General features: G+C 48.4%; 1 protein-coding gene across 1 annotated transcript in view; it reads left to right on the top strand.

Annotated features, from left to right (window-relative positions):
* LOC116958332 (gamma-aminobutyric acid receptor subunit beta-3-like) overlaps positions 1 to 27,484 on the top strand; it is a 98,149-nt gene that overhangs the window by 20,159 nt on the left and 50,506 nt on the right. The window contains exons 3-4 of the mRNA XM_076058542.1: positions 12,999 to 13,219; positions 19,864 to 19,946. Of these exons, the coding sequence (XP_075914657.1) occupies positions 12,999 to 13,219; positions 19,864 to 19,946 (304 nt within the window). The remainder of the gene's footprint in view (positions 1 to 12,998; positions 13,220 to 19,863; positions 19,947 to 27,484) is intronic.

Here is a 27,484-nt window from a genome sequence, read left to right as displayed (position 1 = left end):
CTTCCAGCAGTACTGGAGAGACAGGCGACACTCTGTGTCTCTGTGTCTCTGTGTGTGTGTCTCTGTGTGTGTCTCTGTGTGTGTCTCTGTGTCTCTGTGTGTGTCTCTGTGTGTGTCTCTGTGTGTGTCTCTGTGTCTCTGTGTGTGTCTCTGTTTGTGTGTCTCTGTGTGTGTCTCTGTGTGTGTCTCTGTGTCTCTGTGTGTGTGTCTCTGTGTGTGTCTCTGTGTGTGTCTCTGTGTCTCTGTGTGTGTCTCTGTGTGTGTCTCTGTGTGTGTCTCTACAGGACTATACACTTACCATGCACTTCCAGCAGTACTGGAGAGACAGGCGACTCTCTCTATCTCTGTGTGTCTCTGTGTGTGTGTCTCTGTGTGTGGCTCTGTGTGTGTCTCTTTGTGTGTGTCTGTGTGTCTCTACAGGACTACATACTCATCATGTACTTCCAGCAGTACTGGAGAGACAGGCGACTCTCTGTGTCTCTATGTCTCTGTGTGTGTGTCTCTGTGTGTGTCTCTGTGTGTCTATGTGTGTCTGTGAGTGTCTCTGTGTGTCTCTGTGTCTCTACAGGACTACACACTCACCATGTACTTCCAGCAGTACTGGAGAGACAGGCGACTCTCTGTGTCCCTGTGTGTCTCTCTGTGTGTGCGTCTCTGTGTGTGTCTCTGTGTGTCTCTGTGTGTGTCTCTGTGTGGCTCTGTGAGTGTCTCTTTGTGTGTCTCTGTGTCTCTACAGGACTACACACACACCATGTACTTCCAGCAGTACTGGAGAGACAGGCGACTCTCTGTGTCTCTGTGTGTGTCTCTGTGTGTGTCTCTGTGAGTGTCTCTGTGTGTGTGTCTCTGTGTCTCTGTGTGTGTGTGTGTCTCTACAGGACTACACACTCACCATGTACTTCCAGCAGTACTGGAGAGACAGGCGACACTCTGTGTCTCTGTGTCTCTGTGTGTGTGTGTCTCTGTGTGTGTCTCTGTGTGTGTGTGTCTCTGTGTGTCTCTGTGTGTGTCTCTGTGTGTCTGTACAGGACTACACACTCACCATGTACTTCCAGCAGTACTGGAGAGACAGGCGACTCTCTCTGTCTCTGTGTGTCTCTGTGTGTGTGTCTCTGTGTGTGTCTCTGTGAGTGTCTCTGTGTGTGTCTCTGTGTCTCTGTATCTCTCTACAGGACTACACACTCACCATGTACTTCCAGCAGTACTGGAGAGACAGGCGACTCTCTCTGTCTCTGTGTGTCTCTCTGTGTGTGTCTCTGTGTCTCTGTGTGTCTCTCTGTCTCTCTGTGTGTGTGTCTACAGGACTACACCCTTACCATGTACTTCCAGCAGTACTGGAGAGACAGGCGACTCTCTCTGTCTCTGTGTGTTTGTCTCTGTGTCTCTGTGTGTGTCTCTGTGTGTCTCTACAGGACTACACACTCACCATGTACTTCCAGCAGTACTGGAGAGACAGGCGACTCTCTGTGTCTCTGTGTGTGTCTCTGTGTGTGTGTGTCTCTGTGTGTGTCTCTGTGTCTCTATGTCTCTGTGTGTGTGTGTCTCTGTGTGTGTCTCTGTATCTCTCTACAGGACTACACACTCACCATGTACTTCCAGCAGTACTGGAAAGACAGGCGACTCTCTGTGTCTCTGTGTCTCTATGTCTCTGTTTGTCTCTGTGTCTCTGTGTGTCTCTCTGTGTCTCTGTATCTCTCTACAGGACTACACAATCACCATGTACTTCCAGCAGTACTGGAGAGACAGGCGACTCTCTGTGTGTCTCTCTGTGTGTGTCTCTGTGTGTTTGTGTGTGTCTCTGTGTGTGTCTCTGTGTCTCTGTGTGTGTCTCTGTGTGTCTCTGTATATCTCTACAGGAGTACACCCTTACCATGTACTTCCAGCAGTGCTGGAGAGACAAGCGACTCTCTGTGTGTCTCTGTGTGTGTCTCTGTGTGTGTCTCTGTGTCTCTACAGGACTACACACTCACCATGTACTTCCAGCAGTACTGGAGAGACAGGCGACTCTCTGTGTCTCTGTGTGTGTCTCTGTGTCTCTGTGTGTGTCTCTACAGGACTACACACTCACCATGTACTTCCAGCAGTACTGGAGAGACAGGCGACTCTCTGTGTCTCTGTGTCTCTATGTCTCTGTGTGTGTGTGTCTCTGTGTCTCTCTCTCTGTGTGTGTCTCTGTATCTCTCTACAGGACTACACACTCACCATGTACTTCCAGCAGTACTGGAGAGACAGGCGACTCTCTGTGTCTCTGTGTGTGTCTCTGTGTCTCTGTGTGTGTCTCTACAGGACTACACCCTCACCATGTACTTCCAGCAGTACTGGAGAGACAGGAGACTCTCTGTGTGTCTCTGTGTGTGTCTCTGTGTGTGTCTCTGTGTCTCTACAGGACTACACACTCACCATGTACTTCCAGCGGTACTGGAGAGACAGGCGACACTCTGTGTCTCTGTGTGTGTCTCTGTGTGTGTCTCTGTGAGTGTCTCTGTGTGTGTGTGTCTCTGTGTCTGTGTGTGTGTGTGTGTCTCTACAGGACTACACACTCACCATGTACTTCCAGCAGTACTGGAGAGACAGGCGACACTCTGTGTCTCTGTGTCTCTGTGTGTGTGTGTGTCTCTGTGTGTGTCTCTGTGTGTGTGTGTCTCTGTGTGTCTCTGTGTGTGTCTCTGTGTGTCTCTACAGGACTACACACTCACCATGTACTTCCAGCAGTACTGGAGAGACAGGCGACTCTCTCTGTCTCTGTGTGTCTCTGTGTGTGTGTGTCTCTGTGTGTGTCTCTGTGAGTGTCTCTGTGTGTGTCTCTGTGTGTGTCTCTGTGTCTCTGTATCTCTCTACAGGACTACACACTCACCATGTACTTCCAGCAGTACTGGAGAGACAGGCGACTCTCTCTGTCTCTGTGTGTCTCTCTGTGTGTGTCTCTGTGTCTCTGTGTGTCTCTCTGTCTCTCTGTGTGTGTGTCTACAGGACTACACCCTTACCATTTACTTCCAGCAGTACTGGAGAGACAGGCGACTCTCTCTGTCTCTGTGTGTTTGTCTCTGTGTCTATGTGTGTGTCTCTGTGTGTCTCTACAGGACTACACACTCACCATGTACTTCCAGCAGTACTGGAGAGACAGGCGACTCTGTGTGTGTGTGTGTCTCTATGTGTGTCTCTGTGTGTGTGTCTCTGTGTGTGTCTCTGTGTGTCTATGTGTGTCTGTGAGTGTCTCTGTGTGTCTCTGTGTCTCTACAGGACTACACACTCACCATGTACTTCCAGCAGTACTGGAGAGACAGGCGACTCTCTGTGTCTCTGTGTGTCTCTCTGTGTGTGTGTCTCTGTGTGTGTCTCTGTGTGTCTCTGTTTGTGTCTCTGTGTGGCTCTGTGAGTGTCTCTGTGTGTGTCTCTGTGTCTCTACAGGACTACACACTCACCATGTACTTCCAGCAGTACTGGAGAGATAGGCGACTCTCTGTGTCTCTGTGTGTGTCTCTGTGTGTGTCTCTGTGAGTGTCTCTGTGTGTGTGTGTGTGTCTCTACAGGACTACACACTCACCATGTACTTCCAGCAGTACTGGAGAGACAGGCGACACTCTGTGTCTCTGCGTGTGTGTGTGTCTCTGTGTGTGTCTCTGTGTGTGTGTGTCTCTGTGTGTCTCTGTGTGTGTCTCTACAGGACTACACACTCACCATGTACTTCCAGCAGTACTGGATAGACAGGCGACTCTCTCTGTGTGTCTCTGTGTCCGTGTGTGTGTCTCTGTGTGTCTCTGTGTGTGTCTCTGTGTGTCTCTGTGTGTCTCTGTGTGTGTCTACAGGACTACACACTCACCATGTACTTCCAGCAGTACTGGAGAGACAGGCGACTCTCTGTGTCTCTGTGTGTGTCTCTGTGTGTGTGTGTCTCTGTGTGTGTCTCTGTGTCTCTATGTCTCTGTGTGTGTGTGTCTCTGTGTGTGTCTCTGTATCTCTCTACAGGACTACACACTCACCATGTACTTCCAGCAGTACTGGAAAGACAGGCGACTCTCTGTGTCTCTGTGTCTCTATGTCTCTGTGTGTCTCTGTGTCTCTGTGTGTCTCTCTGTGTCTCTGTATCTCTCTACAGGACTACACAATCACCATGTACTTCCAGCAGTACTGGAGAGACAGGCGACTCTCTGTGTGTCTCTCTGTGTGTGTCTCTGTGTGTTTGTGTGTGTCTCTGTGTGTGTCTCTGTGTCTCTGTGTGTGTCTCTGTGTGTCTCTGTATCTCTCTACAGGAGTACACCCTTACCATGTACTTCCAGCAGTACTGGAGAGACAAGCGACTCTCTGTGTGTCTCTGTCTGTGTCTCTGTGTGTGTCTCTGTGTCTCTACAGGACTACACACTCACCATGTACTTCCAGCAGTACTGGAGAGACAGGCGACTCTCTGTGTCTCTGTGTGTGTCTCTGTGTCTCTGTGTGTGTCTCTACAGGACTACACCCTCACCATGTACTTCCAGCAGTACTGGAGAGACAGGCGACTCTCTGTGTGTCTCTGTGTGTGTCTCTGTGTGTGTCTCTGTGTCTCTATAGGACTACACACTCACCATGTACTTCCAGCGGTACTGGAGAGACAGGCGACACTCTGTGTCTCTGTGTGTGTCTCTGTGTGTGTCTCTGTGAGTGTCTCTGTGTGTGTGTGTCTCTGTGTGTGTATGTCTCTGTGTGTCTCTGTGTGTGTCTCTACAGGACTACACACTCACCATGTACTTCCAGCAGTACTGGATAGACAGGCGACTCTCTCTGTGTGTCTCTGTGTCCGTGTGTGTGTCTCTGTGTGTCTCTGTGTGTGTCTCTGTGTGTCTCTGTGTGTGTCTACAGGACTACACACTCACCATGTACTTCCAGCAGTACTGGAGAGACAGGCGACTCTCTGTGTCTCTGTGTGTGTCTCTGTGTGTGTGTGTCTCTGTGTGTGTCTCTGTGTCTCTATGTCTCTGTGTGTGTGTGTCTCTGTGTGTGTCTCTGTATCTCTCTACAGGACTACACACTCACCATGTACTTCCAGCAGTACTGGAAAGACAGGCGACTCTCTGTGTCTCTGTGTCTCTATGTCTCTGTGTGTCTCTGTGTCTCTGTGTGTCTCTCTGTGTCTCTGTATCTCTCTACAGGACTACACAATCACCATGTACTTCCAGCAGTACTGGAGAGACAGGCGACTCTCTGTGTGTCTCTCTGTGTGTGTCTCTGTGTGTTTGTGTGTGTCTCTGTGTGTGTCTCTGTGTCTCTGTGTGTGTCTCTGTGTGTCTCTGTATCTCTCTACAGGAGTACACCCTTACCATGTACTTCCAGCAGTACTGGAGAGACAAGCGACTCTCTGTGTGTCTCTGTCTGTGTCTCTGTGTGTGTCTCTGTATCTCTCTACAGGACTACACCCTTACCATGTACTTCCAGCAGTACTGGAGAGACAAGCGACTCTCTGTGTGTCTCTGTGTGTGTCTCTGTGTGTGTCTCTGTGTCTCTACAGGACTACACACTCACCATGTACTTCCAGCAGTACTGGAGAGACAGGCGACTCTCTGTGTCTCTGTGTGTGTCTCTGTGTCTCTGTGTGTGTCTCTACAGGACTACACACTCACCATGTACTTCCAGCAGTACTGGAGAGACAGGCGACTCTCTGTGTCTCTGTGTCTCTATGTCTCTGTGTGTGTGTGTCTCTGTGTCTCTCTCTCTGTGTGTGTCTCTGTATCTCTCTACAGGACTACACACTCACCATGTACTTCCAGCAGTACTGGAGAGACAGGCGACTCTCTGTGTCTCTGTGTGTGTCTCTGTGTCTCTGTGTGTGTCTCTACAGGACTACACCCTCACCATGTACTTCCAGCAGTACTGGAGAGACAGGCGACTCTCTGTGTGTCTCTGTGTGTGTCTCTGTGTGTGTCTCTGTGTCTCTACAGGACTACACACTCACCATGTACTTCCAGCGGTACTGGAGAGACAGGCGACACTCTGTGTCTCTGTGTGTGTCTCTGTGTGTGTCTCTGTGAGTGTCTCTGTGTGTGTGTGTCTCTGTGTCTCTATGTGTGTGTGTGTCTATACAGGACTACACACTCACCATGTACTTCCAGCAGTACTGGAGAGACAGGCGACACTCTGTGTCTCTGTGTCTCTGTGTGTGTGTGTGTCTCTGTGTGTGTCTCTGTGTGTGTGTGTCTCTGTGTGTCTCTGTGTGTGTCTCTGTGTGTCTCTACAGGACTACACACTCACCATGTACTTCCAGCAGTACTGGAGAGACAGGCGACTCTCTCTGTCTCTGTGTGTCTCTGTGTGTGTGTGTCTCTGTGTGTGTCTCTGTGAGTGTCTCTGTGTGTGTCTCTGTGTGTGTCTCTGTGTCTCTGTATCTCTCTACAGGACTACACACTCACCATGTACTTCCAGCAGTACTGGAGAGACAGGCGACTCTCTCTGTCTCTGTGTGTCTCTCTGTGTGTGTCTCTGTGTCTCTGTGTGTCTCTCTGTCTCTCTGTGTGTGTGTCTACAGGACTACACCCTTACCATGTACTTCCAGCAGTACTGGAGAGACAGGCGACTCTCTCTGTCTCTGTGTGTTTGTCTCTGTGTCTATGTGTGTGTCTCTGTGTGTCTCTACAGGACTACACACTCACCATGTACTTCCAGCAGTACTGGAGAGACAGGCGACTCTCTGTGTGTGTGTGTCTCTATGTGTGTCTCTGTGTGTGTGTCTCTGTGTGTGTCTCTATGTGTGTCTGTGAGTGTCTCTGTGTGTCTCTGTGTCTCTACAGGACTACACACTCACCATGTACTTCCAGCAGTACTGGAGAGACAGGCGACTCTCTGTGTCTCTGTGTGTCTCTCTGTGTGTGTGTCTCTGTGTGTGTCTCTGTGTGTCTCTGTTTGTGTCTCTGTGTGGCTCTGTGAGTGTCTCTGTGTGTGTCTCTGTGTCTCTACAGGACTACACACTCACCATGTACTTCCAGCAGTACTGGAGAGACAGGCGACTCTCTGTGTCTCTGTGTGTGTCTCTGTGTGTGTCTCTGTGAGTGTCTCTGTGTGTGTGTGTGTCTCTACAGGACTACACACTCACCATGTACTTCCAGCAGTACTGGAGAGACAGGCGACACTCTGTGTCTCTGTGTCTCTGCGTGTGTGTGTGTCTCTGTGTGTGTCTCTGTGTGTGTGTGTCTCTGTGTGTCTCTGTGTGTGTCTCTACAGGACTACACACTCACCATGTACTTCCAGCAGTACTGGATAGACAGGCGACTCTCTCTGTGTGTCTCTGTGTCCGTGTGTGTGTCTCTGTGTGTCTCTGTGTGTGTCTCTGTGTGTCTCTGTGTGTCTCTGTGTGTGTCTACAGGACTACACACTCACCATGTACTTCCAGCAGTACTGGAGAGACAGGCGACTCTCTCTGTCTTTGTGTGTCTCTGTGTGTGTCTCTGTGTCTCTGTGTGTGTCTCTGTGTCTCTACAGGACTACACACTTACCATGTACTTCCAGCAGTACTGGAGAGACAGGCGACACTCTGTGTCTCTGTGTCTCTGTGTGTGTGTCTCTGTGTGTGTCTCTGTGTGTGTCTCTGTGTCTCTGTGTGTGTCTCTGTGTGTGTCTCTGTGTGTGTCTCTGTGTCTCTGTGTGTGTCTCTGTTTGTGTGTCTCTGTGTGTGTCTCTGTGTCTCTGTGTGTGTCTCTGTGTCTCTGTGTGTGTGTCTCTGTGTGTGTCTCTGTGTGTGTCTCTGTGTCTCTGTGTGTGTCTCTGTGTGTGTCTCTGTGTGTGTCTCTACAGGACTATACACTTACCATGCACTTCCAGCAGTACTGGAGAGACAGGCGACTCTCTCTATCTCTGTGTGTCTCTGTGTGTGTGTCTCTGTGTGTGGCTCTGTGTGTGTCTCTTTGTGTGTGTCTGTGTGTCTCTACAGGACTACATACTCATCATGTACTTCCAGCAGTACTGGAGAGACAGGCGACTCTCTGTGTCTCTATGTCTCTGTATGTGTGTCTCTGTGTGTGTCTCTGTGTGTCTATGTGTGTCTGTGAGTGTCTCTGTGTGTCTCTGTGTCTCTACAGGACTACACACTCACCATGTACTTCCAGCAGTACTGGAGAGACAGGCGACTCTCTGTGTCTCTGTGTGTCTCTCTGTGTGTGCGTCTCTGTGTGTGTCTCTGTGTGTCTCTGTGTGTGTCTCTGTGTGGCTCTGTGAGTGTCTCTGTGTGTGTCTCTGTGTCTCTACAGGATTACACACTCACCATGTACTTCCAGCAGTACTGGAGAGACAGGCGACTCTCTGTGTCTCTGTGTGTGTCTCTGTGTGTGTGTGTCTCTGTGTGTCTCTGTGTGTGTCTCTGTGTGTCTCTACAGGACTACACACTCACCATGTACTTCCAGCAGTACTGGAGAGACAGGCGACTCTCTCTGTCTCTGTGTGTCTCTCTGTGTGTGTCTCTGTGTGTGTCTCTGTGAGTGTCTCTGTGTGTGTCTCTGTGTGTGTCTCTGTGTCTCTGTATCTCTCTACAGGACTACACACTCACCATGTACTTCCAGCAGTACTGGAGAGACAGGCGACTCTCTCTGTCTCTGTGTGTCTCTCTGTGTGTGTCTCTGTGTCTCTGTGTGTCTCTCTGTCTCTCCGTGTGTGTGTCTACAGGACTACACCCTTACCATGTACTTCCAGCAGTACTGGAGAGACAGGCGACTCTCTCTGTCTCTGTGTGTTTGTCTCTGTGTCTCTGTGTGTGTCTCTGTGTGTGTCTCTACAGGACTACACACTCACCATGTACTTCCAGCAGTACTGGAGAGACAGGCGACTCTCTGTGTCTCTGTGTGTGTCTCTGTGTGTGTGTGTCTCTGTGTGTGTCTCTGTGTCTCTATGTCTCTGTGTGTGTGTGTCTCTGTGTGTGTCTCTGTATCTCTCTACAGGACTACACACTCACCATGTACTTCCAGCAGTACTGGAAAGACAGGCGACTCTATGTGTCTCTGTGTCTCTATGTCTCTGTTTGTCTCTGTGTCTCTGTGTGTCTCTCTGTGTCTCTGTATCTCTCTACAGGACTACACAATCACCATGTACTTCCAGCAGTACTGGAGAGACAGGCGACTCTCTGTGTGTCTCTCTGTGTGTGTCTCTGTGTGTCTGTGTGTGTCTCTGTGTGTGTCTCTGTGTCTCTGTGTGTGTCTCTGTGTGTCTCTGTATCTCTCTACAGGACTACACCCTTACCATGTACTTCCAGCAGTACTGGAGAGACAAGCGACTCTCTGTGTGTCTCTGTGTGTGTCTCTGTGTGTGTCTCTGTATCTCTCTACAGGACTACACCCTTACCATGTACTTCCAGCAGTACTGGAGAGACAAGCGACTCTGTGTGTCTCTGTGTGTGTCTCTGTGTGTGTCTCTGTGTCTCTACAGAACTACACACTCACCATGTACTTCCAGCAGTACTGGAGAGACAGGCGACTCTCTGTGTCTCTGTGTGTGTCTCTGTGTCTCTGTGTGTGTCTCTACAGGACTACACACTCACCATGTACTTCCAGCAGTACTGGAGAGACAGGCGACTCTCTGTGTCTCTGTGTCTCTATGTCTCTGTGTGTGTGTGTCTCTGTGTCTCTCTCTGTGTGTGTCTCTGTATCTCTCTACAGGACTACACACTCACCATGTACTTCCAGCAATACTGGAGAGACAGGCGACTCTCTGTGTCTCTGTGTGTGTCTCTGTGTCTCTGTGTGTGTCTCTACAGGACTACACCCTCACCATGTACTTCCAGCAGTACTGGAGAGACAGGCGACTCTCTGTGTGTCTCTGTGTGTGTCTCTGTGTGTGTCTCTGTGTCTCTACAGGACTACACACTCACCATGTACTTCCAGCGGTACTGGAGAGACAGGCGACACTCTGTGTCTCTGTGTGTGTCTCTGTGTGTGTCTCTGTGAGTGTCTCTGTGTGTGTGTGTCTCTGTGTCTCTGTGTGTGTGTGTGTCTCTACAGGACTACACACTCACCATGTACTTCCAGCAGTACTGGAGAGACAGGCGACACTCTGTGTCTCTGTGTCTCTGTGTGTGTGTGTCTCTGTGTGTGTCTCTGTGTGTGTGTGTCTCTGTGTGTCTCTGTGTGTGTCTCTGTGTGTCTCTACAGGACTACACACTCACCATGTACTTCCAGCAGTACTGGAGAGACAGGCGACTCTCTCTGTCTCTGTGTGTCTCTGTGTGTGTGTGTCTCTGTGTGTGTCTCTGTGAGTGTCTCTGTGTGTGTCTCTGTGTGTGTCTCTGTGTCTCTGTATCTCTCTACAGGACTACACACTCACCATGTACTTCCAGCAGTACTGGAGAGATAGGCGACTCTCTCTGTCTCTGTGTGTTTGTCTCTGTGTCTATGTGTGTGTCTCTGTGTGTCTCTACAGGACTACACACTCACCATGTACTTCCAGCAGTACTGGAGAGACAGGCGACTCTCTGTGTGTGTGTGTCTCTATGTGTGTCTCTGTGTGTGTCTCTGTGTCTCTGTGTGTGTCTCTGTGTGTGTCTCTACAGGACTACACACTCACCATGTACTTCCAGCAGTACTGGAGAGACAGGCGACTCTCTGTGTCTCTGTGTGTGTCTCTGTGTGTGAGTGTCTCTGTGTGTGTCTCTGTGTCTCTATGTCTCTGTGTGTGTGTGTCTCTGTGTGTGTCTCTGTATCTCTCTACAGGACTACACACTCACCATGTACTTCCAGCAGTACTGGAAAGACAGGCGACTCTCTGTGTCTCTGTGTCTCTATGTCTCTGTGTGTCTCTGTGTCTCTGTGTGTCTCTCTGTGTCTCTGTATCTCTCTACAGGACTACACAATCACCATGTACTTCCAGCAGTACTGGAGAGACAGGCGACTCTCTGTGTGTCTCTCTGTGTGTGTCTCTGTGTGTCTCTGTGTGTGTCTCTGTGTCTCTGTGTGTCTCTCTCTCCGTGTGTCTACAGGACTACACCCTCACCATGTACTTCCAGCAGTACTGGAGAGACAGGCGACTCTCTGTGTCTCTGTGTGTGTGTCTCTCTGTGTGTCTCTGTGAGTGTCTCTCTGTGTCTCTGTAGCTCTCTACAGGACTACACCCTCACCATGTACTTCCAGCAGTACTGGAGAGACAGGCGACTCTCTGTGTGTCTCTGTGTGTGTCTCTGTGTGTGTCTCTGTATCTCTCTACAGGACTACACCCTTACCATGTACTTCCAGCAGTACTGGAGAGACAGGCGATTCTCTCTGTCTCTGTGTGTCTCTGTGTGTGTCTCTGTGTGTCTCTGTTTGTGTGTCTCTGTGAGTGTCTCTGTGTGTCTCTGTCTGTGTCTCTACAGGACTACACCCTCACCATGTACTTCCAGCAGTACTGGAGAGACAGGCGACTCTCTCTGTGTGTGTCTCTGTGTGTCTCTGTGTGTCTCTGTGTGTCTCTACAGGACTACGCACCCACCATGTACTTCCAGCAGTACTGGAGAGACAGGCGACTCTCTGTGTCTCTGTGTGTGTCTCTTTGTCTCTGTGTGTCTCTGTGTGTGTCTCTACAGAACTACACCCTCACCATGTACTTCCAGCAGTACTGGAGAGACAGGCGACTCTCTGTGTGTGTGTCTCTGTGTGTGTCTCTGTGTCTCTGTGTGTGTCTCTATGTCTGTGTGTGTGTGTCGCTGTGTGTGTCTCTGTGTGTGTCTCTACAGGACTACACCCTCACCATGTACTTCCAGCAGTACTGGAGAGACAGGCGACTCTCTGTGTGTGTCTCTACAGGACTACACCCTCACCATGTACTTCCAGCAGTACTGGAGAGACAGGCGACTCTCTCTGTCTCTGTGTGTCTCTGTGTGTGTCTCTGTGTGTGTCTCTCTGTGTCTCTGTGTCTCTACAGGACTACACCCTCACCATGTACTTCCAGCAGTACTGGAGAGACAGGCGACTCTCTGTGTCTCTGTGTGTGTCTCTGTGTCTCTGTGTGTGTGTGTGTCTCTACAGGACTACACCCTCACCATGTACTTCCAGCAGTACTGGAGAGACAGGCGACTCTCTGTGTGTCTCTGTGTGTGTCTCTGTGTGTGTCTCTGTGTGTGTCTACAGGACTACACCCTCACCATGTACTTCCAGCAGTACTGGAGAGACAGGCGACTCTCTGTGTGTCTCTGTGTGTGTCTCTGTGTGTGTCTCTGTGTGTGTCTACAGGACTACACCCTCACCATGTACTTCGAGCAGTACTGGAGAGACAGGCGACTCTCTGTGTCTCTGTGTGTGTCTCTGTGTCTCTGTGTGTGTCTCTGTGTCTCTGTGTGTCTCTCTGTGTCTCTACAGGACTACACCCTCACCATGTACTTCCAGCAGTACTGGAGAGACAGGCGACTCTCTCTGTGTGTGTCTCTGTGTCTCTGTGTGTCTCTGTGTGTCTCTGTGTGTCTCTACAGGACTACACACTCACCATGTACTTCCAGCAGTACTGGAGAGACAGGCGACTCTCTGTGTCTCTGTGTGTGTCTCTTTGTCTCTGTGTGTCTCTGTGTGTGTCTCTACAGAACTACACCCTCACCATGTACTTCCAGCAGTACTGGAGAGACAGGCGACTCTCTGTGTGTCTCTACAGGACTACACCCTCACCATGTACTTCCAGCAGTACTGGAGAGACAGGCGACTCTCTGTGTCTCTGTGTGTGTCTCTGTGTCTCTGTGTGTCTCTGTGTGTGTCTCTGTGTCTGTGTCTCTCTGTGTGTCTCTACAGGACTACACCCTCACCATGTACTTCCAGCAGTACTGGAGAGACAGGCGACTCTCTGTGTCTCTGTGTGTGTCTCTGTGTCTCTGTGTGTGTGTGTGTGTCTCTACAGGACTACACCCTCACCATGTACTTCCAGCAGTACTGGAGAGACAGGCGACTCTCTCTGTGTGTCTGTGTGTCTCTACAGGACTACACCCTCACCATGTACTTCCAGCAGTACTGGAGAGACAGGCGACTCTCTCTGTCTCTGTGTGGTTGTCTCTGTGTCTCTGTGTGTGTGTCTCTCTCTGTGTGTGTCTACAGGACTACACCCTCACCATGTACTTCCAGCAGTACTGGAGAGACAGGCGACTCTCCTACGCGGGTATCTCCGTGAATCTGACCCTGGACAACCGCGTGGCCGACCAGCTCTGGGTCCCCGACACTTACTTCCTCAACGACAAGAAGTCGTTCGTGCACGGGGTGACGGTGAAGAATCGCATGATCAGACTGCATCCTGACGGCAGTGTGCTCTATGGGTTAAGGTGAGTGAGTGGTGAGTGGGTTGGTGAGTGGGTGAGTGGGTGGGTGAGTGAGTGGGTGGGTAGGTGGGTGAGTGGGTGGGTGAGTGGGTGAGTGAGTGAGGGGGTAGGTGGGTGAGTGGGTGAGTGGGTGGGTGAGTGGGTGAGTGAGTGGGTGAGTGGGTGGGTGGGTGAGTGGGTGAGTGAGTGGTGAGTGGGTGGGTGGGTGAGTGGGTGAGTGAGTGGGTGGGTGAGTGGGTGAGTGAGTGGTGAGTGGGTGAGTGGGTGGGTGAGTGAGTGAGTGGGTGGGTGAGTGGGTGAGTGAGTGGGTGAGTGAGTGAGTGGGTGGGTGAGTGAGTGGGTGGGTGGGTGGGTGAGTGAGTGGGTGGGTGGGTGAGTGGGTGGGTGGGTGAGTGGGTGAGTGAGTGGTGAGTGAGTGGGTGGGTGGGTGAGTGGGTGAGTGAGTGGTGAGTGGGTGAGTGTGTGGGTGAGTGGTGAGTGGGTGAGTAGGTGGGTGGGTGATTGAGTGAGTGAGTGGGTGAGTGGGTGGGTGGGTGAGTGGGTGGGTGAGTGAGTGGGTGAGTGGGTGGGTGATTGAGTGAGTGAGTGGGTCGGTGAGTGGGTGAGTGAGTGGGTGGGTGGGTGAGTGGGTGAATGAGTGGGTGAGTGGGTGAGTGAGTGAGTGGTGAGTGGGTGGGTGAGTGAGTGGGTGGGTGAGTGGGTGGGTGGGTGGGTGAGTGGGTGGGTGGATGAGTGGGTGGGTGAGTGAGTGGGTGGGTGAGTGAGTGGGTGGGTGAGTGAGTGAGTGAGTGAATGAATGAGTGAGTGAATGAGTGAGTGGGTGGGTGAGTGGGTGAGTGAGTGGGTGGGTGAGTGGGTGGTGAGTGGGTGGGTGGGTGGGTGAGTGAGTGGGTGAGTGTGTGGGTGGGTGAGTGAGTGAGTGAGTGAATGAATGAGTGAGTGAATGAGTGAGTGGGTGGGTGAGTGGGTGAGTGAGTGGGTGGGTGAGTGGGTGGTGAGTGGGTGGGTGGGTGAGTGAGTGGGTGAGTGAGTAAGTGGGTGAGTGAGTGAATGAGTGGTGAGTGGGTGCGGGAGTGGGTGAGTGAGTGAGTGGGTGAGTGAGTGAGTCAGTGGGTGAGTGGGTGAGTGAGTGAGTGGTGAGTGGGTGGGTGAGTGAGTGGGTGAGTGAGTGAGTGGGTGGATGAGTGGGTGGGTGAGTGGGTGAGTGAGTGGGTGAGTGGGTGGGTGAGTGGGTGTGTGGGTGGGTGGGTGGATGAGTGAGTGGGTGGGTGGGTGGGTGAGTGAGTGGGTGGGTGGGTGAGTGGGTGGGTGAGTGAGTGGGTGAGTGAGTGGGTGAGTGAGTGGGTAGGTGAGTAAGTGAGTGGGTGGTGATTGAGTGGGTAAGTGGGTGAGTGAGTGGTGAGTGAGTGGGTGAGTGGGTGGGTGGGTGGGTGAGTGGGTGGTTGAGTGAGTGGGTGGGTGGGTGAGTGGGTAGGTGGGTGGGTGAGTGGGTGAGTGAGTGAGTGGGTGAGTGGGTGAGTGGGTGAGTGAGTGAGTGGTGAGTGGGTGGGTGAGTGGGTGAGTGGGTGAGTGAGTGGGTGAGTGAGTGGGTGAGTGAGAGAGTAAGTGGGTGGGTGAGTGAGTGGGTAGGTGAGTGAGTGGGTGAGTGAGGGGTGAGTGAGTGGTGAGTGAGTGAGTGAGTGATGAGTGAGTGGTGAGTGAGTGGTGAGTGAGTGGGTGAGTGAGTGGTGAGTGAGGGGTGAGTGAGTGAGTGAGGGGTGAGTGAGTGGTGAATGAGTGAGTGGTGAGTGAGTGGTGAGTGAGTGAGTGAGTGGTGACTGAGTGGTTGAGTGAGTGAGTGACTGAGTGAGTGAGTGACTGAGTGAGTGGTGAGTGAGTGGTGAGTGAGTGAGTGAGTGGTGAGTGAGAGAGTGGTGAGTGAGTGGTGAGTGAGTGGTGAGCTGGGTGAGTGGTGAGTGAGTGAGTGAGTGGCGAGTGAGTGGTGAGTGAGTGGTGAGTGTGTGAGTGAGTGAGTGACTGAGTGAGTGAGTGGTGAGTGACTGAGTGGGTGAGTGGTGAGTGAGTGGTGAGTGAGTGAGTGAGTGGTGAGTGACTGAATGAGTGAGTGAGTGACTGAGTGAGTGGTGAGTGAGTGACTGAGTGAGTGAGTGACTGAGTGAGTGGTGAGTGAGTGAGTGAGTGGTGAGTGAGTGGTGAGTGAGTGGTGAGTGAGTGGTGAGTGAGTGACTGAGTGAGTGAGTGGTGAGTGGTGAGTGAGTGACTGAGTGACTGAGTGAGTGAGTGACTGAGTGAGTGAGTGGTGAGTGAGTGGTGAGTGAGTGGTGAGTGAGTGACTGAGTGAGTGAGTGGGTGAGTGAGTGAGTGAGTGGTGAGTGAGTGACTGAGTGAGTGAGTGAGTGGTGAGTGAGTGAGTGACTGAGTGACTGAGTGAGTGAGTGACTGGTGAGTGAGTGGTGAGTGAGTGGTGAGTGAGTGAGTGACTGAGTGAGTGAGTGGGTGAGTGAGTGAGTGAGTGGTGAGTGAGTGACTGAGTGAGTGAGTGGTGAGTGAGTGAGTGAGTGGTGAGTGAGTGAGTGGGTGAGTGAGTGAGTGAGTGGTGAGTGAGTGGTGAGTGAGTGGTGAGTGAGTGAGTGGTGAGTGAGTGGTGAGTTACTGAGTGAGTGAGTGAGTGGTGAGTGAGTGGTGAGTGAGTGAGTGAATGTGTGAGTAAGTGGTTGAGTGAGTGAGTGAGTGGTGAGTGAGTGAGTGTGTGAGTGACTGAGTGAGTGAGTGGGTGAGTGAGTGAGTGAGTGGTGAGTGAGTGACTGAGTGAGTGAGTGGTGAGTGAGTGAGTGAGTGGTGAGTGAGTGAGTGGGTGAGTGAGTGAGTGAGTGGTGAGTGAGTGGTGAGTGAGTGGTGAGTGAGTGAGTGGTGAGTGAGTGGTGAGTTACTGAGTGAGTGAGTGAGTGGTGAGTGAGTGGTGAGTGAGTGAGTGAATGTGTGAGTAAGTGGTTGAGTGAGTGAGTGAGTGGTGAGTGAGTGAGTGTGTGAGTGACTGAGTGAGTGACTGAGTGAGTGAGTGAGTGGTGAGTGGTGAGTGAGTGAGTGGTGAGTGAGTGGTGAGTGAGTGACTGAGTGAGTGAGTGGTGAGTGACTGAGTGAGTGGTGAGTGGTGGGTGAGTGGTGAGTGAGTGGTGAGTGAGTGGTGACTGAGTGAGTGACTGAGTGAGTGAGTGAATGGTGAGTGATTGGTGAGTGAGTGGTGAGTGAGTGATGAGTGACTGAGTGGTGAGTGAGTGGTGAGTGAGTGGTGAGTGAGTGACTGTGTGAGTGAGTGGGTGAGTGAGTGAGTGGTGACTGAGTGAGTGACTGAGTGAATGAGTGAGTAAGTGGTGAGTGAGTGGTGAGTGAGTGAGTGACTGAGTGACTGAGTGAGTGAGTGAGTGACTGAGTGGGTGGGTGAGTGGTGAGTGAGTGGTGAGTGAGTGGTGAGTGGTGAGTGAGTGGGTGAGTGAGTGGTGAGTGGTGAGTGAGTGGTGAGTGAGTGGTGAGTGAGTGACTGAGTGAGTGAGTGAGTGGGTGAGTGAGTGAGTGAGTAAGTGAGTGGTGAGTGAGTGACTGAGTGAGTGAGTGAGTGGTGAGTGAGTGAGTGACTGAGTGAGTGAGTGAGTGACTGAGTGAGTGAGTGGTGAGTGAGTGGTGAGTGAGTGGTGAGTGAGTGAATGAGTGGTGAGTGAGTGGTGAGTGACTGAGTGACTGAGTGAATGAGTGGTGAGTGAGTGGTGAGTGAGTTAGTGAGTGGTGAGTGAGTGAGTGAGTGGGTGAGTGAGTGAGTGGTGAGTGAGTGGTGATTGAGTGGTGAGTGAATGAGTGAGTGGTGAGTGAGTCGTGAGTGACTGAGTGAGTGAGTGGTGAGTGAGTGGTGAGTGAGTGAGTGTGTGAGTGGTTGAGTGAGTGAGTGAGTGGTGAGTGAGTGAGTGGTGAGTGAGTGGTGAGTGAGTGGTGAGTGAGTGAGTGGTGAGTGAGTGACTGAGTGAGTGGTGAGTGTTGAGTGAGTGGTGAGTGAGTGGTGACTGAGTGAGTGACTGAGTGAGTGAGTGAGTTAATGGTGAGTGAGTGGTGAGTGAGTGGTGAGTGAGTGGTGAGTGAATGAGTGGTGAGTGAGTGGTGAGTGAGTGGTGAGTGGTGAGTGAGTGGTGAGTGAGTGACTGTGTGAGTGAGTGGGTGAGTGAGTGAGTGGTGACTGAGTGAGTGAGTGACTGAGTGAATGAGTGAGTGAGTGGTGAGTGAGTGAGTGAGTGGTGAGTGAGTGGTGAGTGAGTGACTGAGTGAGTGAGTGACTGAGTGAGTGAGTGAGTGACTGAGTGACTGAGTGAGTGAGTGACTAAGTGAGTGAGTGAGTGGGTGGGTGAGTGGTGAGTGAGTGGTGAGTGAGTGGTGAGTGAGTGGTGAGTGGTGAGTTAGTGGGTGAGTGAGTGAGTGAGTGACGGAGTGAGTGGTGAGTGAGTGGTGAGTGAGTGACTGAGTGAGTGAGTGAGTGACTGAGTGAGTGACTGAGTGGGTGAGTGACTGCGTGAGTGAGTGGTGAGTGAGTGGTGAGTGAGTGAGTGACTGAGTGAGTGACTGAGTGAGTGAGTGAGTGGTGATTGAGTGAGTGAGTGGTGAGTGAGTGAGTGTGTGAGTGACTGAGTGAGTGAGTGAGTGACTGAGTGAGTGAGTGGTGAGTGAGTGAGTGGTGAGTGAGTGCGTGGTGAGTGAGTGGTGAGTGAGTGACTGAGTGAGTGAGTGGTGAGTGAGTGACTGAGTGAGTGGTGAGTGGTGGGTGAGTGGTGAGTGAGTGGTGAGTGAGAGGTGACTGAGTGAGTGACTGAGTGAGTGAGTGAGTGAATGGTGAGTGAGTGGTGAGTGAGTGGTGAGTGAGTGGTGAGTGAATGAGTGGTGAGTGAGTGGTGAGTGAGTGGGGAGTGGTGAGTGAGTGGTGAGTGAGTGACTGTGTGAGTGAGTGGGTGAGTGAGTGAGTGAGTGACTGAGTGAATGAGTGAGTGAGTGGTGAGTGAGTGGTGAGTGAGTGAGTGGTGAGTGAGTGGTGAGTGAGTGACTGAGTGAGTGAGTGACTGAGTGACTGAGTGAGTGAGTGAGTGACTGAGTGAGTGAGTGGGTGGGTGAGTGGTGAGTGAGTGAGTGGTGAGTGAGTGGTGAGTGGTGAGTGAGTGGTGAGTGAGTGAGTGACTGAGTGAGTGAGTGAGTGATTGAGTGAGTGAGTGAGTGGTGAGTGGTGAGTGAGTGGTGAGTGAGTGAGTGAGTGACTGAGTGAGTGAGTGAGTGATTGAGTGAGTGAGTGGTGAGTGAGTGGTGAGTGAGTGGTGAGTGAGTAAGTGAGTGTGTGAGTGACTGAGTGAGTGATTGAGTGACTGAGTGAGTGAGTGGTGAGTGAGTGGTGAGTGAGTGCGTGGTGAGTGAGTGGTGAGTGAGTGACTGAGTGAGTGAGTGGTGAGTGAGTGACTGAGTGAGTGGTGAGTGGTGAGTGAGTGGTGAGTGAGTGGTGACTGAGTGAGTGACTGAGTGAGTGAGTGAGTGGTGAGTGAGTGGTGAGTGAGTGGTGAGTGAGTGAGTGGTGAGTGAGTGGTGAGTGAGTGGTGAGTGGTGAGTGAGTGGTGAGTGAGTGAGTGACTGAGTGGTGAGTGGTGAGTGAGTGGTGAGTGAGTGGTGAGTGAGTGAGTGATGAGTGAGTGGTGAGTGAGTGGGTGAGTGGTGAGTGAGTGGTGAGTGAGTGAGTGAGTGGGTGAGTCGGTGAGTGAGTGAATGAGTGGTGAGTGAGTGGTGAGTGAGTGGTGAGTGAATGGTGATTGAGTGGTGAGTGAGTGAGTGAATGGTGAGTGAATGGTGAGTGAGTGGTGAGTGAGTGGTGAGTGGTGAGTGAGTGGTGAGTAGTGAGTGAGTGGTGAGTGAGTGGTGAGTGACTGAGTGGGTGAGTGAGTGAGTGAGTGGTGAGTGAGTGGTGAGTGAGTGAGTGAGTGACTGAGTGACTGAGTGAGTGGTGAGTGGTGAGTGAGTGAGTGGTGAGTGAGTGACTGGGTGAGTGATGAGTGAGTGAGTGGTGAGTGGTGAGTGGTGAGTGAGTGGTGAGTGAGTGGTGAGTGAGTGAGTGGGTGAGTTGGTGAGTGAGTGAGTGGGTGGGTGAGTGGGTGAGTGAGTGAGTAGGTGGGTGAGTGGGTGAGTGAGTGGGTGAGTGAGTGAGTGACTGAGTGGGTGAGTGAGTGAGTGAGTGGGTGAGTGAGTGAGTGAGGGGGTGAGTGAGTGAGTGGGTGAGTGAGTGACTGAGTGAGTGAGTAGGTGAGTGAGTGGGTGAGTGGTGAGTGAGTGAGTGAGTGACTGAGTGAGTGACTGAGTGAGTGAGTGGGTGAGTGAGTGAGTGGTGAGTGAGTGAGTGACTGAGTGAGTGAGTGAGTGACTGAGTGAGTGACTGAGTGAGTGGTGAGTGAGTGGTGAGTGACTGGTGATTGAGTGAGTGAGTGACTGAGTGAGTGACTGAGTGAGTGACTGAGTGAGTGGTGAGTGAGTGGTGAGTGACTGGTGAGTGGTGAGTGAGTGGTGAGTGGTGAGTGAGTGGTGAGTGGTGAGTGAGTGGTGAGTAGTGAGTGGTGAGTGAGTGGTGAGTGGTGTTGCAGGATCACCACCACAGCTGCGTGCATGATGGATCTTCGGAGATATCCCCTGGACGAGCAGAACTGCACCCTCGAGATAGAAAGTTGTGAGTTGCCATCATCATCAGCATCATCATCAGCAGCAGCATCATCAGCATCATCATCAGCATCATCAATAGCAGCATCATCATCATCAGCATCATAATCAGCAGCAGCAGCATCATCATCATCAGCAGCAGCATCATCATCAGCATCATCATCACCATCATCATCAGCATCATCATCAGCAGCATCATCACCATCATCAGCAGCAGCATCATCATCATCAACATCATCATCAGCATCATCATCAGCATCATCATCGGCCTCACCAGCATCAGCATCATCATCAGCAGCAGAAGAAGCATCATCTCCATCATCAGCATCATCATCATCAGCCTCCTCATCATCAGCATCATCATCAGCACCATCATCATCATCAGCATCATCATCAACAGCATCATCAGCATCATCATCAGCATCATTATCAGTGTCATTATCACCATCATCAGCAGCAGCAGCATCATCAGCATTATCAGCATCATCATCAGCAGCATCATCATCAGCATCATCATCACCATCATCATCAGCAGCAGCATCATCATCAGAATCATCATCAGTATCACCATCATCATCATCAGCATCATCAGCAGCAGCAGCATCATCATCAGCATCATCATCATCAGCAGCAGCATCATCATCAGTATCACCATCATCAGCAGCAGCATCATCATCACCAGCATCATCATCAGCAGCATCATCAGCATCATCAGCATCATCATCAGCAGCACCATCATCATCAGCATCATCAACAGCATCATCATCAGCATCACCATCATCATCAGCATCATAATCAGCAGCATCATCAGCAGCAGCATCAGCATCATCATCCGCATCATCATCATCACCATCGTCAGCAGCAGAAGCAGCTCCTACTACTGACACTACTCCTACTGCTGATACTACTACTGATACTACTACTGACACTACTCCTACTGCTGATACTACTACTGATACTACTACTACTACTGACACTACTCCTACTGCTGATACTACTACTGATACTACCACTGACACTACTCCTACTGCTGATACTACTACTGATACTACTACTGACACTACTCCTACTGCTGATACTACTACTGATACTACTACTACTGACACTACTCCTACTGCTGATACTACTACTGATACTACTACTGCTGATACTCCTACTGCTGATACTACTACTGATACTACTACTGACACTACTCCTACTGCTGATACTACTACTGATACTCCTACTACTGACACTACTCCTACTGCTGATACTACTACTGATACTACTACTGCTGATAATCCTACTGCTGATACTCCTACTACTGACACTACTACTGATACTACTACTACTACTGATACTACTACTACTGATACTCCTACTGCTGATACTACTACTATTGATACTACTACTACTGATACTACTACTACTGATACTACTACTGATACTCCTGCTGCTGATACTACTACTACTGCTGATACTACTACCGATACTACTACTACTGATACTACCACTACTGATACTACTACTACTGATACTCCTACTGCTGATACTACTACTGCTGATACTCCTACTGATACTACTACTGCTGATACTACTATTGATACTACTACTACTGATACTACTACTGCTGATACTACTACTACTGATACTACTACTGCTGATACTACTACTGCTGATACTACTACTACTAATACTACTGCTGCTGATACTACTACTGCTGATACTACTACTACTGACACTACTCCTACTGCTGATACTACTACTGATACTACTACTGCTGATACTCCTACTGCTGATACTACTACTGATACTACTACTACTACTGACACTCCTACTACTACTGCTGATGCTACTGCTGATACTACTACTACTGACACTACTCCTACTGCTGATACTACTACTGATACTACTACTGCTGATACTCCTACTGCTGATACTACTACTGCCACCACTCCTACTGCTGATACTACTACTGATACTACTACTGACACTACTCCTACTGCTGATACTACTGCTGATACTACTACTACTGACACTACTCCTACTGCTGATACTACTACTACTGATACTACTACTACTGATACTACTACTGATACTACTACTACTGATACTACTACTGATACTCCTACTGCTGATTCTACTACTGATACTACTACTACTGATGATACTACTACCGATACTACTAATACTGATACTACCACTACTGATACTACTACTACTGATACTACTACTACTGCTGATACTCCTACTGATACTACTACTGCTGATATTACTATTGATACTACTACTACTGATACTACTACTGCTGATACTACTACTGCTGATACTACTACTACTGATACTACTACTGCTGACACTACTCCTACTGCTGATACTACTACTGATACTACTACTGCTGATACTCCTACTGCTGATAATACTACTGACACTACTCCTACTGCTGATACTACTACTGATACTACTACTGCTGATACTCCTACTACTGACACTACTCCTATTGCTGATACTACTACTGACACTACTCCTACTGCTGATACTACTACTGATACTACTTCTGCTGATACTCCTACTACTGACACTACTCCTACTGCTGATACTACTACTGATACTACTACTGCTGATAATCCTACTGCTGATACTCCTACTACTGACACTACTACTGATACTACTACTACTACTACTGATACTACTACTACTGATACTCCTACTGCTGATACTACTACTACTGATACTACTACTACTGATACTACTACTACTGATACTACTACTGATACTCCTGCTGCTGATACTACTACTACTGCTGATACTACTACCGATACTACTACTACTGATACTACTACTACTGATACTACTACTACTAATACTACTACTGATACTACTTCTACTGATACTCCTACTACTGATACTACTACTACTAATACTACTACTGATACTACTTCTACTGATACTCCTACTGATACTACTACTGCTGATACTACTATTGATACTACTACTACTGATACTACTACTGCTGATACTACTACTACTGATACTACTACTGCTGATACTACTACTGCTGATACTACTACTACTACTAATACTACTGCTGCTGATACTACTACTACTGACACTACTCCTACTGCTGATACTACTACTGATACTGCTACTGCTGATACTACTACTGATACTACTACTACTGACACTCCTACTACTACTGCTGATACTACTACTGACACTACTCCTACTGCTGATACTACTACTGCTGATACTACTACTGCCACCACTCCTACTGCTGATACTACTACTGATACTACTACTGACACTACTCCTACTGCTGATACTACTGCTGATACTACTACTACTGACACTACTCCTACTGCTGATACTACTACTGACACTACTACTGCTGACACTCCTACTGCTGATACTACTACTACTGATACTACTACTGCTGATACTACTACTACTGATACTACTACTGATACTCCTACTGCTGATTCTACTACTGATACTACTACTACTGCTGATACTACTACCGATACTACTACTACTGATACTACCACTACTGATACTACTACTACTGATACTACTACTACTGATACTACTACTACTGATACTACTACTGATACTCCTACTGCTGATTCTACTACTGATACTACTACTACTGCTGATACTACTACCGATACTACTAATACTGATACTACCACTACTGATACTACTACTACTGATACTACTACTACTGCTGATACTCCTACTGATACTACTACTGCTGATATTACTATTGATACTACTACTACTGATACTACTACTGCTGATACTACTACCGCTGATACTACTACTACTGATACTACTACTGCTGACACTACTACTACTGATACTACTACTACTGATACTACTACTGCTGATACTACTACTGATACTACTACTGCTGATACTCCTACTGCTGATAATACTACTGACACTACTCCTACTGCTGATACTACTACTGATACTACTACTGCTGATACTCCTACTACTGACACTACTCCTATTGCTGATACTACTACTGACACTACTCCTACTGCTGATACTACTACTGATACTACTTCTGCTGATACTCCTACTGCTGATACTACTACTGACACTACTCCTACTGCTGATACTACTACTGATACTACTACTACTGCCACTACTCCTACTGCTGATACTACTACTGATACTACTACTGATACTACTACTACTGCCACTACTCCTACTGCTGATACTACTACTGATACTACTACTGATGCTCCTACTACTGACACTACTCCTACTGCTGATAATCCTACTGATACTCCTACTACTGACACTACTCCTGATACTACTACTACTACTGATACTACTACTACTGATACTCCTACTGCTGATACTACTACTACTGATACTACTACTACTGATACTACTACTACTGATACTACTACTGATACTCCTGCTGCTGATACTACTACTACTGCTGATACTACTACCGATACTACTACTACTGATACTACCACTACTGATACTACTACTACTGATACTACTACTACTAATACTACTACTGATACTACTTCTACTGATACTCCTACTGCTGATACTACTACTGCTGATACTCCTACTGATACTACTACTGCTGATACTACTATTGATACTACTACTACTGATACTACTACTGCTGATACTACTACTACTGATACTACTACTGCTGATACTACTACTGCTGATACTACTACTACTAATACTACTGCTGCTGATACTACTACTGCTGATACTACTACTACTGACACTACTCCTACTGCTGATACTACTACTGATACTACTACTGCTGATACTCCTACTGCTGATACTACTACTGATACTACTACTACTGACATTCCTACTACTACTGCTGATACTACTGCTGATACTACTACTACTGACACTACTCCTACTGCTGATACTACTACTGATACTACTACTGCTGATACTCCTACTGCTGATACTACTACTGCCACCACTCCTACTGCTGATACTACTACTGATACTACTACTGACACTACTCCTACTGCTGATACTACTGCTGATACTACTACTACTGACACTACTCCTACTGCTGATACTACTACTGATACTACTACTGCTGATACTCCTACTGCTGATACTCCTACTACTGACACTACTACTGCTGACACTCCTACTGCTGATACTACTACTGCTGATACTACTACTACTGATACTACTACTACTGATACTACTACTACTGATACTACTACTGATACTCCTACTGCTGATTCTACTACTGATACTACTACTACTGCTGATACTACTACCGATACTACTACTACTGATACTACCACTACTGATACTACTACTACTGATACTACTACTACTGATACTACTACTACTGATACTACTACTGATACTCCTACTGCTGATTCTACTACTGATACTACTACTACTGCTGATACTACTACCGATACTACTAATACTGATACTACCACTACTGATACTACTACTACTGATACTACTACTACTGCTGATACTCCTACTGATACTACTACTGCTGATATTACTATTGATACTACTACTACTGATACTACTACTGCTGATACTACTACTGCTGATACTACTACTACTGATACTACTACTGCTGACACTACTCCTACTGCTGATACTACTACTGATACTACTACTGCTGATACTCCTACTGCTGATAATACTACTGACACTACTCCTACTGCTGATACTACTACTGATACTACTACTGCTGATACTCCTACTACTGACACTACTCCTATTGCTGATACTACTACTGATACTACTTCTGCTGATACTCCTACTGCTGATACTACTACTGACACTACTCCTACTGCTGATACTACTACTGATACTACTACTACTGCCACTACTCCTACTGCTGATACTACTACTGATACTACTACTGATACTACTACTACTGACACTACTCCTACTGCTGATACTACTACTGATACTACTACTGCTGATACTCCTACTGCTGATACTACTACTGATGCTCCTACTACTGACACTACTCCTACTGCTGATACTACTACTGATACTCCTACTACTGACACTACTCCTACTGCTGATACTACTACTCATACTACTACTGACACTGCTCCTACTGCTGATACTACTACTGATACTACTACTACGACTACTGACACTACTCCTACTGCTGATACTACTACTGATACTACTACTGCTGATACTCCTACTGCTGATACTACTACTGATACTACTACTACTGACACTACTCCTACTGCAGATACTACTACTGATACTACTACTGCTGATACGCCTACTGCTGATACTCCTACTACTGACACTACTGCTGATACTACTACTACTGATACTACTACTACTACTGATACTCCTACTGCTGATACTACTACTACTACTGATACTACTACTACTGATACTACTACTACTGATACTACTACTGATACTCCTACTGCTGATACTACTACTGCTGATACTACCACTGATACTACTACTACTGATGATACTACTACCGATACTACTACTACTACTGATACTACCACTACTGATACTACTACTACTGATACTGCTACTACTGATACTACTACTACTGATACTACCACTACTGATACTACTGATACTACTACTGATACTACTACTACTGATACTACTACTGCTGATACTACTACTACTGATACTACTACTACTGATACTACCACTACTGATACTACTACTGCTGATACTACTACTGCTGATACTACTACTACTGATACTACTACTACTGATACTACTACTACTGATACTACCACTACTGATACTACTACTAGTGATACTACTACTGCTGATACTACTACTGCTGATACTACTACTACTGATACTACTACTGATCCTACTGATACTACTACTACTGATACTACTACTACTGATACTACTACTACTGATCCACTGCTAGATGGGTACTCGACGGACGATCTGGAGTTCTACTGATATTGCTACTGATACTACTACTACTGATACTACTACTACTACTGATACTACTACTGATACTACTGATACTACTACTACTGATACTACTGATACTACTACTACTGATACTACTACTACTGATACTACTGATACTACTACTGATACTACTACTACTGATACTACTGATACTACTACTACTGATACTACTACTACTGATACTACTGATACTACTACTACTGATACTACTACTACTGATACTACTGATACTACTACTACTGATACTACTACTGATACTACTACTGATCCTACTACTGATCCATTGCTAGATGGGTACACGACGGACGATCTGGAGTTCTACTGATATTACTACTACTGATACTACTACTAGTGATACTACTACTGATACTACTACTGATCCTACTGATACTACTGTTACTGATACTATTACTACTGATCCACTGCTAGATGGGTACACGACGGACGATCTGGAGTTCTACTGATACTACCACAACTGATACCACTACTGATACTACTACTAGTGATACTACTACTGATACTACTGATACTACTGCTACTGATACTGCTACTGATCCTACTACTGATACTACTATTAGTGATACTACTACTAGTGATACTACTACTGAT

The sequence above is a fragment of the Petromyzon marinus genome (genome assembly GCF_048934315.1).
Source record: "Petromyzon marinus isolate PM22_M1 ecotype Great Lakes invasive population chromosome 76 unlocalized genomic scaffold, UKy_Petmar_22M1.pri1.0 chr76_unloc.2, whole genome shotgun sequence".
Classification (NCBI taxonomy): Eukaryota; Metazoa; Chordata; class Hyperoartia; order Petromyzontiformes; family Petromyzontidae; genus Petromyzon; species Petromyzon marinus.
The sequence above is the reverse complement of the archived record's forward strand: the minus strand, read 5'-3'. Positions and strand labels throughout refer to the sequence as shown.